Source organism: Suricata suricatta, chromosome 11 (genome assembly GCF_006229205.1).
Source record: "Suricata suricatta isolate VVHF042 chromosome 11, meerkat_22Aug2017_6uvM2_HiC, whole genome shotgun sequence".
Classification (NCBI taxonomy): domain Eukaryota; kingdom Metazoa; phylum Chordata; class Mammalia; order Carnivora; family Herpestidae; genus Suricata; species Suricata suricatta.
The window spans coordinates 58,821,822-58,837,239 of NC_043710.1; the positions used below are offsets into that span (position 1 = coordinate 58,821,822).

The 15,418-nt window shown below is 37.1% G+C and overlaps 1 protein-coding gene and 1 pseudogene across 1 annotated transcript in view; one reads left to right on the forward strand and one right to left on the reverse strand.

Annotated features, from left to right (window-relative positions):
* RSF1 (remodeling and spacing factor 1) overlaps positions 1-15,418 on the reverse strand; it is a 165,809-nt gene that overhangs the window by 108,846 nt on the left and 41,545 nt on the right. The window contains exon 2 of the mRNA XM_029915208.1: positions 11,560-11,651. Coding sequence (XP_029771068.1) covers positions 11,560-11,651 — 92 coding nt within the window. The remainder of the gene's footprint in view (positions 1-11,559; positions 11,652-15,418) is intronic.
* Positions 5,014-6,340, forward strand: LOC115306630 (annotated as a pseudogene).

Genomic DNA, 15,418 nt, shown 5'->3' on the forward strand with positions numbered 1-15,418 from the left:
GCAGGGCTTCATCCCATGACCCTGGGATCATGACCTGAACTGAAAGAGGAGGTGGACACTCAACCAGCTGAATCACCCAGGTGCCCCTGTAGTTTTCTTTTTTTAGTGGTGTCTTTGGTTGGTTTTTGTATCAGGATAATACTGACCATATAGAATGAATTTGGAAGTTTTCTTTCCTTTTCTGTTTTTTAGAATATTTGAGAAGAATAGGTATTAACTCTTCTTTAAATGTTTGGTAGAATTTGCCTGTGAAGCCATCTAGTGTTAGATTTTGTTTGCTGGGAGGTTTTTCTTTTCCTTTCATGTTTTTATTTATTTTTGAGAGCATGAGCGGGAGAGAGACAGAGAGAGAGTAAGGCACAAAGGATTGGAAGAGTGCTCGCGGCAGTGAGCTTGATATGCAGGGCTTCAATTCATGAACCATGAGATCATGACCTGAGCTGACACTGGCCACTCGACCAAATGAGCCACCCAGGTGCCCCTTGTTGGGGGGTTTTGATTACTGAATCAATTTCATTGCTGGTAATCAGTCTGTTCAAATATTCTGTTTCTTCCTATTTCAGTTATGGTAGTTTTTAAGTTTCTAGGAACGTATCCATTGCTTCTAGGTTGGCCAGTTGGCCAGCATATAGTTTCTGAATGTTCTTTTATAATTGTTTGTATTTCTGTGGTGTTGTTATTTCTCTTTTCTTGATAAATCTGGCTAGAGGTTTATCAATCATTAATTTTTTCAAAGAACCAGCTCCTGGTTTCATTATTGTCTTATTGTTTTTTTTAGCTTCTGTATCATTTATTTCTACTCTAATCTTTATTATTTCCTTCCTTCTGCTGTTTTTAGGTTTTGTTAATTGTTCTTTTTCTAGCTCTTTTTGGTGTAGGATTAGGTTGTTTGAGATTTTTCTTATTTCTTGACATAGACCTGCAGTGCTATAACTTTCCCTCAGAACTGCTTTTGCTGTATGCTAAAGGTTTTGTTGGAGTTTATGTGTTCATTTTCTTTGATTCATGTATGTTTTTACTTCTATTATCTCCTGGCTGTTCTATTCATTGTTTAGTAGTATGTTATTTAAGCTCCATTGTATTTGTGTTCTTTCCAGTGGTTGATTCTATTTACATAGCACTGTGGTCAGAAAAGATGCCTGGTATGACTTCCATCTTCTTTTTTTTTTTTTTTAATTTTTTAAAATGTTTTATTTATTTTTGATACAGAGAGACACAGCATGAGAGGGGGAGGGGCAGAGAGAGAAGGAGGCGCGGAACACGAAGCAGGCTCCAGGCTCTGAGCTAGCTGTCAGCACAGAGCCTGACGCGGGGCTCGAACCCACGAACGTGAGATCTGACCTGCGCCGAAGTCGGAGGCTTAACCGACTGAGCCACCCAGGCGCCCCACTTCCATCTTCTTCTATTTGTTGAGAGTGGTTTTGTGACATAATATGTTATCTATCCTGAAGAATGCTCCAGCACACTTGAAAAGACTGTTTCAGGATACAATATTCTCAATATTTCTGTTACATCCATCTGCTCCAGTGTGTCACTTAAAGCCACTTTTTCCTTGTTGATGTTCTGTTTGGATGATCTGTCGATTAATGTAAGCAGGGTGTTAAAGTATCACTGTATTACTTAATTGATTTGTATCTATATCATTAACATTTTTATATATCTAGGTGCTGCTATGTCGGGTGCATAAATATTTACAACTGATTTTCAACCTTCTTGTTGGATTGTCCCTTTATTATTATATACTGTCCTTCTTTAAGTCTTGTTATGGACTTTGTTTTAAAGGATGTTTTGTCTTAGAGCACATGAGTGGCTCAGTCAGTTAAGAGTCTGACTCTTGATTTTGTCTCAAGTCATGATTTCACTGTTTGGTTCGTGAGATCGAGCCCCAGGTCAGACTCTGTGCTGACCGCACGTAGCCTGCTTGGGATTCTCTCACTTAATTCTCTCTGCCCCTTCCCTGCTCATATGCTCACTCTCTCTCTCTCAAAATAAACAAACATAAAAAAAAATCTGTCTCATTTAAGAACTCCTACTCTGGTTTTCTTTTGACAACCATTTGCATGATAGATGTTTCTCCATTCCCGCACTTTCAATCTGTACATGTCTTCTGGTGTAAACTGAGTCTCTTGTAGGCAGGACATATGTGGGTCTTTTTTTTTTTTTTTAACCCATCCTGTCAATCTACATCTTTTTATTGTAGCATTTAGTTCACTTACATTCAAAGTAATTGTTGACAGAAATGTATTTACTGCCATCTTATTACTTGTTTTGTGTATGTTTCTGAAGATTTTCTCTGATACTCTTTTGTCTTTTATTCATACTTTGCTAAGTTTCTTTAGTGATATATTTGTGTTTTTACTCTCTTTTTTCTTTGCAGGTTTTGGGCACCTGGGTGGTTCAGTCAGTCAAGCATCCAACTTTGGCTCAGGTCATGATCTTACAGTCTGTGAGTTCAAGTCCCGCAGTATGGCTCTGTGCTGAGCTCAGAGACAGGAGCCTGCCTCAGACTCTGTGTCTCCCTCTCTCTGCACCCCTCCCCAGGTCACACGTTGTCACTTGCCCTCCCTCTCTCTCAAAAATAAGTAACACAAAAATTTTTTTTGTTTGCAGGTTTTAGGAGCTTTCGATATTTAGGTTCTAAAGAACCTCTTGTGCATATAGCAGTCTATACTGAGTTTATGGTCATTTAAGTTTGAACCCATTCTTTTCTCCCCACCTCCCTAGATTTTATATATATGTTATTATATTTTATATTCTGTTTTTGTGAGTTCTTGACTGATTTTTTACAGAAATCAGACTCAGCTATTGTTTCTTCAAACAAATTTTCTGCTCTCTTTCTTCCCCTTCTTTTGGGACTCCCATAATGATTTTTATTACATTTGATGGAGTCACTGAGTTCCCTAAGTCTATTATCATTTTGTGTAGTTCTTTTCTCTCTCTTATTTTCAGTTTCATTACTTTGTTCTTCAGGTCACTAATTCCTTCTGCTGCTTCTTCTATCCTTCTATTCATTTCATCAAACATGTTTTTGATTTCATTTATTGAAACCTTTATCTCACCTGTTATCCTTTCTCTCTTTGTTAAGGTTCTTACTCTTCTCAAATCCAGTGAGTATCTTTGTGATCACTGCTTTAAATTCTCTATCAGGCATGTTACTTATATCTGTTTTGCTTAGATCTCTGGCCAAAGCCTTTTCCTATTCTCACATTTGGGATAAAGTTCTCTGTCTCCTCATTTTGTTTGCCTCTCTGTGTCTGTGTTAAGAAATCAGCTATGTCTTCTGATCTTCAAAGAACTTACTTCATGAAGGGGAGGTCCCAGAGTACCTAGCAGTGCAGTGTTTCCTATACATCAGAACCTGGCACTTCAGGGGTGTATTTTATGTGTATTGCTTATTAACTGATATAATTTTGATAACTAATAATGTTGAGCACATGTTAATATTTTAATGGGGTATTATGGTGAGACGAGCTTAAACAGTTTATCTGGAAAGTGTTCTAAGGAAGGCCTCAGAGTAGACATAGAAATCCAAACAATCACAGAGCTTCCTTCCTACTGGTGACCAGCCACAGTATCAATGTGAAGTAGCACTCTGCTTCTTTGGGGTCTCCTTATTCTCCATGTACCAGGCTCAGTTTCAGACTCCACCTGGAAAACTCAAGATTGCAAACCAAGAGGCATCAGGGAGAACACACCCTGGGAGGTGCTCAACATAAGAGCAGCTCAGGGAATGGCAGACTTGATACTCACTGTTTCCACCAGCTACATTTTGAGGTTATCTGCCATGAAAACAATAGATAACAAATACAAAGAAGAAAAAGGTAGGATGGGTAAAAACTAAAGGGAAACAAAGAATTAAGGAAGAGTTTATTGTTAAGAAAATTGTAGAGATTGTAGCTTTCAAAATGGGTAAGGGGAAAAAAACCATATATCTGTACTTAAGGTGTGTGTATGTATGTGTTGTGCATAAACTTTATTTACAGGACAGCAAAAGGTATAAAAGTCAGAAAAAAAGGAAAAAATATCAAAAAAGGACAGTAAATATGAATATGAAATTTAGCAAATCTCACTAAGTATTTAAGAAGAAAAATTATTTTTTAATTTGAAGGACTTTGACACATACACACACATCTACATCCACACATATATATTATGTGAGGCCGTAAAACAAGTCTCAGCAAAATTAATTGGTCAAAATCATACAAACTATGTTCTACATAATGTTATGAAATTAGAAACCAGTAATAGAAAAAAAATTTGGTGAAATTTACAAGTATGTGGAAATTAAGCAACATACAACTAAATAACCAATAGGTCAACGAAAAACATCACAAGAGAAATGAGAAGATATTTTTATATGAAAGATAACAAAATATAACATACCAATCTATGGAATGAAGGTAAAGCAAGAAGATGCAATATGATAGCTGAAAATGTCTATGTTAAAAAACAGGAAGATCTCAAATCAATAACCTAAATTTCTACCTTATTACTAGAAAAGAATCCAAACTAAATTCAACGCAAATGAAAGGAAAGAATAAAATAGAAAAATAGGGAAATTCTACAAAACCATAAGTTGGTTCTTAAAAGATCAACAAAATTGGTAAACCTATAGCTACACTGACGAAGGAGGAGAAAAAAAAAACCTCACTCATAATCAGGGAAGGAAAGATATTAGTACTAACTCTACATAAATGAAAAAGATCCCAAGTGGATACTATGAACAATCTAATGCCAATTAAGCTAGGTAAAATGATCAATTTCCTAAAGGCACAAACTACTGAAACTGACTCAAAAATACCTATGAAGCGCCTAGGTGTTTCAGTCAGTTAAGTGACTCGAGCTCACAGTAGTGAGCATGAAGCCTACTTAAAGGAAGAAAAAATTTACACATCTAAACTGACTTATATAAGTAAAGAGACTGAGTCAACAAACAAAAACAAAACCTCCAATAAAGAAAAGCCCAAGCCCAGATGACTTCACTGCTAAATTCAAATAAATGTTTAAAGAATTATGGGGCGGGAGTCCGAGGACATAGCGAACAAGGTTATCAAGTGCAAGGCTGCAGCTGCCTGGGAGGCAGGAAAGCCTCTTTCCATAGAGGAGGTGGAGGTGGCACCCCCAAAGGCTCATGAAGTGCGAATTAAGATTATCGCCACTGCAGTTTGCCACACCGATGCCTACACCCTGAGCGGGGCTGATCCTGAGGCGAGTTTTCCAGTGATCTTGGGACACGAAGGGGCTGGGATCGTGGAAAGTGTTGGCGAAGGAGTTACTAACCTGAAGGCAGGTGATACTGTCATCCCACTTTACATACCACAGTGTGGAGAATGCAAATTTTGTCTAAACCCTAAGACAAACCTTTGCCAGAAGATAAGAGTTACTCAAGGGAAAGGATTAATGCCAGATGGCACTAGCAGATTTACTTGCAAAGGAAAGACAATTTTACATTACATGGGAACCAGCACGTTCTCTGAATATACAGTTGTGGCTGATATCTCTGTTGCTAAAATTGATCCGTTAGCACCTTTGGATAAAGTCTGCCTTCTGGGTTGTGGAATTTCAACTGGTTATGGTGCTGCAGTGAACACTGCCAAGGTGGAGCCTGGCTCTACTTGTGCCGTCTTCGGCCTGGGAGGAGTTGGACTGGCGGTTATCATGGGCTGGTGCGTCCCGGATCATTGGTGTGGACATCAATAAAGAGAAATTTGCAAGGGCCAAGGAGTTTGGAGCCTCTGAGTGCATTAACCCCCAAGACTTCAGTAAACCCATCCAGGAAGTGCTCGTTGAAATGACTGTTGGCGGAGTGGACTACTCCTTCGAGTGCATTGGTAACGTGAAAGTCCTGAGAGCAGCGCTCGAGGCCTGCCACAAAGGCTGGGGAGTCAGCGTGGTGGTTGGAGTGGCTGCTTCGGCTGAAGAGATCGCCACCCGCCCGTTTCAGCTGGTAACAGGCCACACGTGGAAAGGCACTGCCTTTGGAGGATGGAAGAGTGTGGAAAGTGTTCCAAAGTTGGTGTCCGAATATATGTCCAAAAAGATAAAAGTTGATGAATTTGTGACTCATAATCTGCCTTTTCATCAAATTAATGAAGCCTTTGAACTGATGCATGCAGGAAAGAGCATTGGAACGGTTGTAAAGTTTTAAATTCAACAGAAAATATGTCCATGTTTTTACCTAACTCTTGTGGTCCAACTGGAACAGCCAGACAAGCACGAAGAAGCTCTTCCAAGCTCAGAGTCTCTTAGACCTTCTCTTCTACTACTTTTAGAGTAACCTGTTCTAGGGAGTAATCTTTTGTGTATGATTCATACATCTCTAATCAGGATAAAGGTAATACAGTCATAAATTAGCTTTCTGAACTCTCCTTCACATGAATAATTGTTAGCTCATTCAGGAATATTCTAACACAATAAAAGTAATTTCTTCCTAAAAAAAAAAAAAAAATTTATGGGGCACCTGGCTGGCTCAGCCAGTTGAGCTCCCAACTTCAGCTTAGGTCATGATCTCACGGTTGGTGAGTTTGAGTCCCGAACCGGGCTGTGTGCGGAATAGCTCAGAGCCTGTAGCCTGTTTTAGATTCTGTGTCTCCCTTTCTTTCTGCCCTTCCCTGCTTGTACTTTGTCTTTCATAAACATAAGCGCTAAAAAAAAATTTTAAGAATTAACATTTATACCTCATGAATACTTACCAAAAAAATTAAGAGAGGAAGTAATTTTTCAACTAATTCTATGAAGCCACAGATGTCTCAAGAAACAAAAACACATCATCATCCCTCATAAATACAGAAACAAAAATCCTCAACAATAAATTAACAAACCAAATCTAGCAACATATAAAAAGGATTATGAACCATGACTGAGACTGATTGTAAGATTGTACAGTCCCAACATATGAAAATTAATCAATGTAATACATCAGGTTAATAAAGGGAAAAACCACATGGTTGTCTCAGTAGATGCAGAAAAAACAATTGACAAAATTTAACAACTTTCATGATAAAAAAAATACTCAACATACTAGGAAGAGATCCTTCTCAACCTGATAAAGAATACATATGCAAAACACATTTCTGGGTTGCCTGGGTGGCTCAGTCAGTTAAGGGCCCAACTCTTGGTTTTGGCTCAGGTCATGATTTCACAGTTCATGAGTTCAAGCCCTGCATCGGGCTCTGCACTGAGAGTGCAGAACCCGTTTGGGATTCTCTCTCTCACTCTCTTTCCACCCTTCCCTGCTCACTCTCTTGGTCTTTCTCGAAAATAAATAAACTTAAAGAAATTATATTAATTAAAAAAAAAAAACACCTATCTAATATCATATTAAATCTTAAAAGACTGAAAACTTTCCTCCCAGGATCAGGAACATGACAAGGATGCCTGCTCTCACCATTTCTATACAACAGTGAACCAGGGGTTCTGGGGAGAGCAATTATGCAAGACCAAGAAATAAAGGCTCTCCAGATTGGAAGAGAGGAAGTAAAACTATCTGGATTTAGAGATGACATCATCTCATATACAGAAAATCTTAAAAATCCACAATAAAATGATCTGAGGGGGGCCTAGGTGGCTCAGTCAGTTGAGTGTCCAATTTCAGCTCAGTTAATGATCTTGTGGCTTGTGGGTTTGAGCTCTGCGTCGCGATCTGGGCTGACAGCTTGGGGCCTGGAGCCTGTTTCAGATTCTGTGTCTCCCTCTTTCTGCCTCTACCCCACTCATCCTCTGTCTCTCTGTCTCAAAAATAAACTATGAAAATAAATAATAAAACTATATGAGCTAATAATCAAGTTTGGCAAAGATGCAAGACACAAAAATTTGTGTATTTCCACACATTAGCAATGAATGATCTGAAAATGAAATTAAGTAAATAATTACATTTACAACAACTTCAAAACCAAGAAAATATTAAGAAACTGAACAAATGAGTATAAAACTGGACTCAGAAAACTATGAAATGTTCTTGAAAGGAATTAAAGACCTAAATATTTTGAAAAACATCCTGATCCATGGATCAGAAAACTTATTTTTGTGAAGAACTTCATACTCCCCAAATTTATCTACAGATTATATCTAACCCTATCTAAATCATAGCGGGCATTTTTGAAGGAATTAACAAGCTAATCCTCAAACTCATTAAGAAAATGCAAGGAAAGCAGAAGAGTCAAAACAATCTTGAAAAAGAACCATCTCAAAACTTATCACAAAGCTATAATAATTAAAATAGTATGGTATTATCATAAATGATGACATAGAAGTCAACAGAATAGCAACTTCAGAAATAGACTCTTATATTTATGTCGAATTGACTTTCTATAAGGATGTCAAGGTAATCACATATGGGAAAGAAAGAATGGTGTTTTCAACAAATGGTAATGAAACAACTGGATATCCACATGTAAAATGAGGTAGGTTGGACCCCTATCTTATATACAAAAATTAACTTAAAATAGAACATAGATCTAAAAGTAAAAACTAAAAGTACAGAACTGTTAGAACAAATTAGAGGATTATATCTTTATGATCTTAGTTTGAGCAATAGTTTCTTAGCTATGACACCAAAGCATTAGCAACAAAAGAAAAAACTGTATTGGACTGCATCAAAATGAAAGCCTTCATGCATCAAAGAACATTACACAGAAAATAAAAAGACAAAACACCAAATGGGAAAAAATGCATGCAAATTATGTACCTGGTAAGCGTCTAGTAAGCAGAATATATAAAGATCTCTTAAAACACAAAAACAAAAACGAACAACCAACTAAACAAAGGAGAAGGATAGAAGTAGGCATTTTCCCACATTTTCTCAAAGATATACAATGGCCATCAAGTATTTAAAAAGAACATTCAACATCATTTAGTCATAAAAAAAGCAAATTAAAACCATGATGAGAACCCCCACTAGGATGGTTTAAAAAAAATCAATCAATCAATCATAAGTGTTAGTGAGGAAGGATTAGGAAAATTGGAATCCTTAAAAATTGCTAGTGAAAATGTAAAATGGTGCAGCTTTGGAAAACAGTCTGGCAGGTAAACAGTCAAAACAGTTAAACACAGAATTACTAAATGACCCAGCAATTCCACTCTAGATATAAGAAATAAAACCACATGTCTACTCATAGCAGCACTTTTCATACAGCTAAAAGATGGAAACAAGCCAAATATCATAAACTGATAAGCAGATAAATAAAAAGTCGTATATCCATATGATGGAACAACATTATTGAGGCATAGAAAGGAGCAAAGCATTGATTCATACTTCAACAGGGATGAAACTTGAAAACATCATGCTAAGTGAAAGAAGCCAGACACAAAAGGCCACATATTATATGATTCTTTTTATACAAAATGTTCAGAATAGACAAATTCACAGAATCAGAAAATAGATTAATAATCTGTGAGGACAGGGGGGAAGGGGAATAATTGTTAATGAGTATGGGGTTCCTTTTTGAGGCGATAAAAATATTCTGATTGTACAACCTTGTGAATATACTAAAAAACACTGAATTACATACTTTCAAAGGCCAAATTTTATGCCTATGTGAATATCTCGATTTTTAAAAAAATGAGCTAGAACCTGTAGGTTTGACCAGAGAACTAAAGGGGTTTATAAAATCATCTCCGTTTTCACATTTTATGAAGAAACAGACACAAAGGTGCAAAGTAGATTATCCATGGTTCTAAAGTTTAACGAGATGGGAGTAGCGTACAAGGTATTTCTACCTAAATTCTCAGAACATGTAAACAAACAAACCCATTTTATTGTTGTTTTTTTTATTTTTAATGTCTTTTTAAAATTTATTTTTGATACAGAGAGAGACAGAGCATGAGAGGGGGAGGGGTAGAGAGGAGACACAACCAGAAGCAGGCTCCAGGCTCTGAGCCAGCTGTTAGCCGAGAGCCTGATGCGGGGCTCGAACCCATGAATGTGAGATCTGACCTGAGCCGAGGTCGGAGGCTTAACCGACTGAGCCACCCAGGCGCCCCTAACAATCCCATTTTAATAACAAACCTACATTTATTTACAAGGGACTACACCCTTTAAGACATTATATAAAAATCAATGTCTTGAAATTCTAGTATCTCTTTTTAAGCTCCAAAACTTGAATCTTAATCATTAATAAATATCTTATTAAAGGCAAAACAGCAATTTCACTGGTATTTTCTAAATTACTTTGTGTTAATTTTCTTAAATGTCTATTTTTGAGAGACAGAGAGAGACTGAGTACGAGGTGGGAAGGGGCAGAGAGAGAGGGAGACAGAAGGAAGCAGGCTCTGGACTCCGAGCTATCAGCACAGAGCGTGAGGTGGTGCTTGAACTCATGACCTGCGAGACTATGACCTGAGCTGAAGTTGGACGTTTAACAGACTTAGCCAACCAGGCACCCCTAAAGCACTTTGAATAGTTAAAAATTTGCTCAGTTATCACTCACAGTTTAATATATTTTGGAGATTTCATTCACCATTAGTTTGGGGTCTATATCTCCTCTTTTGAAATGTGGCCAGAATTGTGGCTACTTTCTACCAAGAGAAAATGGTGAAAGAGACCCTTTTAAATTCTTGACCCAGAGAATCAGTGAACTGATTAAAATTATTATTTTATGTCACATAATTTGGAATGATGCATTATACAGCAAGGATAACTGGAAAAGCACATGTAATTTTTATTATAATATAACAAGCGATTCTTGTTCCCTGACGATTCCCCTTTTCATAGTACTGTAAAGTCATATACATACCTCCCCCCAAAAGAAAGCAGGTATGAAAATACATGGGCATAAAAATATGTATTTTTTTTAAAAAAACAAGAAAATCAGATAGTTTTCAAATTACCAAAAAATATAACCTAATATTCTTGAATGTTATAGAATTCAAAATACTCCCAAAAGATATCATGGAGGTAGGTACATTTATCAGCTTGAGCTTCCAAAAACTGTGTAGGTCTCAAAGTCAGGATACAATTTCGGACCATTTTTCCTGAATGGTTTATTGTAAAGCATTCTGATTTCCCAGGTTGTTTTCACTAAGGACAGGTTTGGCCTCATTGCTAAATTGGTCGTCTCCTATACAGACTTAACGGTGTTATGACATTTTACCATTTAAGTAACAGACAAATTCTGACTCTGTCTATGTATACTGTGTGATGTCAAGGAAAAATGGCAACTTTCTTTGTCTTATCCATGTCTTACTTGACTTATCAAAATGGTTTCAGGATTAAATGAGAAAAGACATGAAAAGTCTTCTGGCTTAGTAGTTGCAGAAGAGAGTCACATACTGATAGTAATTGTATAGATTTCTAAGTCATATTTTGCAACTTTTAGTAGACCATTTAAAAAAATTCAGCATATTATGAAACACATTAATTTATGCTAGATAGAGTATTATTTCAGTAACAGAGAAGGTAATTTTTTTGAGAGGCGGGAAAGAGGAGCAGAGAGGAAGGCAGAGAAACTTAAGCAGCTCCACACCAGCATGCCAACGAGATCATGACCTGAACTGCAATCAAGAGTCGGACACCGACTGAGTCACCCAGAAGCCCCAGAGAAGGTAATTTTTAATATTTACCTTGATCAAATATTTTTCCCATCTGTCTGCTGTAACAGACTTGCCAATCTTCCTCATCAACTTCAAATGGAGCTCCACCAATTCTTTTGGTACTTCAAAGAAAGAAAAAATACCGTTAGCCCACAAAATAAAATATTTATAAACATTTAAGAAAGAACTTTCCCCATCCCTGAATACTTTTTTAAAATAGAGGATGTTGACTTTAACTATCTTTTAGACCTCTGAAGCAGAAAAGACTAAAACTAGGGCAAGAAATAACTGAAAACCATTCTCTTAAAGATGAGCAGGAATATTCACATTTTCTTTCAAAGCATTATCAAGTATGAATGAACTCTAATGTAAACTGTGGATTTTTGAGTGATAATGATATGTCAATGTAGTTCCATTAATTGTAACAAATGTACTTCTGCAGTGCCAGGATATGGATAGTGAGGAGGCTGTGTGTTGGGAAAGAGGGTATATGTGAACGCTCTGTACTTTATGCTCTGCTTTTCTGTGAGTCTAAAACTGCTCTAAAAAATAAAGCCCACTAAAAAATATGAAGTAAAAGCCTTTAATCATACAACTAAAATTTCTACTAGTGTTTGTTTCTCATAACATGTATGGATAATTTATTAGATTAGTGAGCAAGACATAGATTCATAGTATTAGAAAAGAATCAAGGAATATAAATTCCAAGTTGGATATGGATATCTCAGAAAGAGTTCAATGGTTTTCAAACTATTTCACAAAAATTATTCTTTCGATCTATACCTTCTCTATGTGCTAAAGTCCTCTAGAGCATCCCTATGGATCTTCACCTGACAACTTTCAGGGACAGAAAACTGACCTATCTTCCAAAGTGTGAGTTATTAGAAAGACAGCCTTATACAAAGTAAAATCTGCCTTCCTACAGCTTCCTTCCCTGGTTCTTACTCTTATTCTCTAGTTTCAAAGACAATACTTTCAATTCCTCTTCTGTTAGAATCTTCAAATGAAGACTGTTTTACCTTCCCTCGGGTTTTCTCTTCTGTAAACAACCAGAATTCCTCCATATATCCCTTGGGCATGATGTGATTATGTTGTTTAATTGTATCAGTCAGACTCGAGGGAAATAAGGACACACATACACAGCTATCAAATTTAGCATTTTCCAAATACCACTAGTAACCTAAGAGAAATAGGAGGCATATTCTCTAAAAAGTTTCCATAATCAAATACATTAGAAAAATACTGGATTGGGGCGCCGAGGTGGCTCAGTCAGGTCAACATCCAACTCTCGGTTTCAGCTCAGGTCATTCATGATCTCACAGTTCGTTGGGCTCTGCGCTGACAGTGTGGAGCCTGCTTTGGATTACCTCCCTCCCTCTCTTTCTCTCAAAATAAATAAATAAACTTGAAAAAAATTTTTTAAAGAAAAATACTGAATAAAAAAAAAGGATGTTTTTTCCTTTTTAGTGCAGGGCTTCTTGACATCTTTATTGACGGATCTTATATGCATTATGAATGTCCAAGATAAGGATATAATTTTCAACATTCACCTAATATATATTTAAAAAAAATTTTTTTTTTGTGAGAGACAGAGAGAGACAGCATGAGCAGGGGAGGGTCAGAGAGAGAGAGAGACACAGAATCTGAAGCAGGCTCCAGGCTCTGAGCTAGCTGTCAGCACAGAACCCAACGCGGGGCTCAAACCCACGAACTGTGAGATCATGACCTGAGCTGAAGCCGGACGCTTAACTGGCTGAGCCATCCAGATGCCCCTCACCTAATATATTTGACCATGGAATTTTATGTGTAACATACATATATTGTCTTATCTTAGGATACAAGTGCTCTTAAAAACAGGTTGGGAAATGGTAGACTAATTTTCTGTCATTCTTTCAGACTCTTCATTCTTCACCAAGCTAATTTTAACTTGAAAGGACTCTAAAGTATAAAAACACTGACCCATCCAACAAATTTCTGTGGGACCACTATTACTAAACAAGAAAAAGTATCCTTAGTGGGAGTACTTAAATGAGTCTTTTGAGATGGTTCGACAGTGGGTGGTGAGTTGGAGATTGGGTGGTGGTGGTAGAGAGAAGCACAGGAGGGGTGGTTACAGGCAAGTAGACAGACTATTAGTCTAAGTCCAAACCTGAACTTGGGATTGAGGGTGAAACAGAGAAAAGGGAAGAAAGGACCTTACTTACAAGAGTAACAGCAGATGAAAAAGACTGAAAAAGAAAGTGGTCATGGAACTGGAGGCATGGACACAGAAAAAGGACACGATCTTGAAGAGCTTTGTAAGTCCAGGCTAAGAAGTTTACATTTTATTAAAAAGTTTAGGCAAGAGAATCCTCTCTCTGCATTTTATTTTATTTTTAAAAATTTTTATAATGTTTTTATTTACTTTTGAGAGAGAGACAGCATGAGCAGGGGAAGGTCAGGGCGAGAGGGAGACACAGAATCTGAAGACAGGCTCCCGTCTCTGAGCTAGCTGTCAGCACAGAGACTGACTCAGGGCTCGAACCCACGAACTGTGAGATCATGACCTGAGCCGAAGTCAGATGCTTAACAGACTGAGCCACCCAGCTACCCCACTCTGCATTTTAGAAAGCAACTGAATTGTAGAAAAATGGACTGCTTTTATCTGCTTGCTTGTTTTGGGAGGTGGATGCAAGACAAAGATTAGGTGTAAATTTAAAAAATATATATATCAACCCAGAATGATGGGAGTAATGTGAACACAGGTAGAGGTAGTATAACAGAAGTGGGCAGATCTGGGAAATATTTAGAAAACAAATAATACAGCTTAGTGATTGACTAGTTGTGCAAAGAAATAGAGAGAGTCAAGAAAACCTGAAGCACTGGCTTGGGCAAGTGTGTAGACTCCAATGACAACACAGCAGGAAGAAAAAGACCAGGGCTCAACTGTCAGCTCCACCACTTGATGAGATGATGGTGATTTTTCTGGTGAAGTTCTTTAACACTGAATCTCAAATTCCTCACCTGTAAAGGGCTACATTAGCTATTTTATAGTTTTAAAGCTTTAAAATACATGAAGCTAAAATATCTTTATTTTTATTTCGGTCATGACACTTGTAGAACCAAAGTGTCTTTCAATTTCTCCTTTTCCGCTTTCCCAAACACAATAGTCTTGATGATTCAGCCTTTAGATTATCTCAACCCGGGGCCTTTTCTGGCCCCTAACTACCTATATAAACTCATCCAGATTTTTTACTCTAGCCTCAGAGTCTTAAAGTCAGTCTCAATCTAACTCTCCAGTCACCTTCTCTCACTTTTACACTGAAATCCCTGATTCAAATCATTCTGGCCCATTGACTAAGCATATCCAGTCCACTACCTATCTGGGTTCTATTCAAGCCCTCTAGTTTACTATTTTCTCCTACTAGAATTGTATTTCTCTTTCTCTGTCTTATCAATAAAAGCCCCAAAGTCTCTGGGATAGCCTTTTAATGATTCCAGCAACATGTTTATTCTTGGAATGCCCAAAGTATTCATTCTGCCTGTATCACTCCCTTATGAACTGGCTAAAAGTTTTGCATCAATGTTTTATACACATCTTCCACCATCATACATATAGATATAAGAAATCACACACAAAATATTGATAAAATTGGTACTATTGCATTTCTAAAAATCTAAAAGGACAGAAATAAATACATGCAAAAAAATTTTTCATCCCACTTGGCAACTGTGGTCATTACTGAATTAGGCATATAGAAATAAATTGTATATTACTTGATTTGCTTATTAGGGCATTGGCTCTTGCACAGTACCGTCCAACAGAAATATAAGATGAGTCACATAATTTCAAATTTTCTAGTAGTTCATTCATAAAAATAAATAAGTCAAAATTAATGTTAATAATATA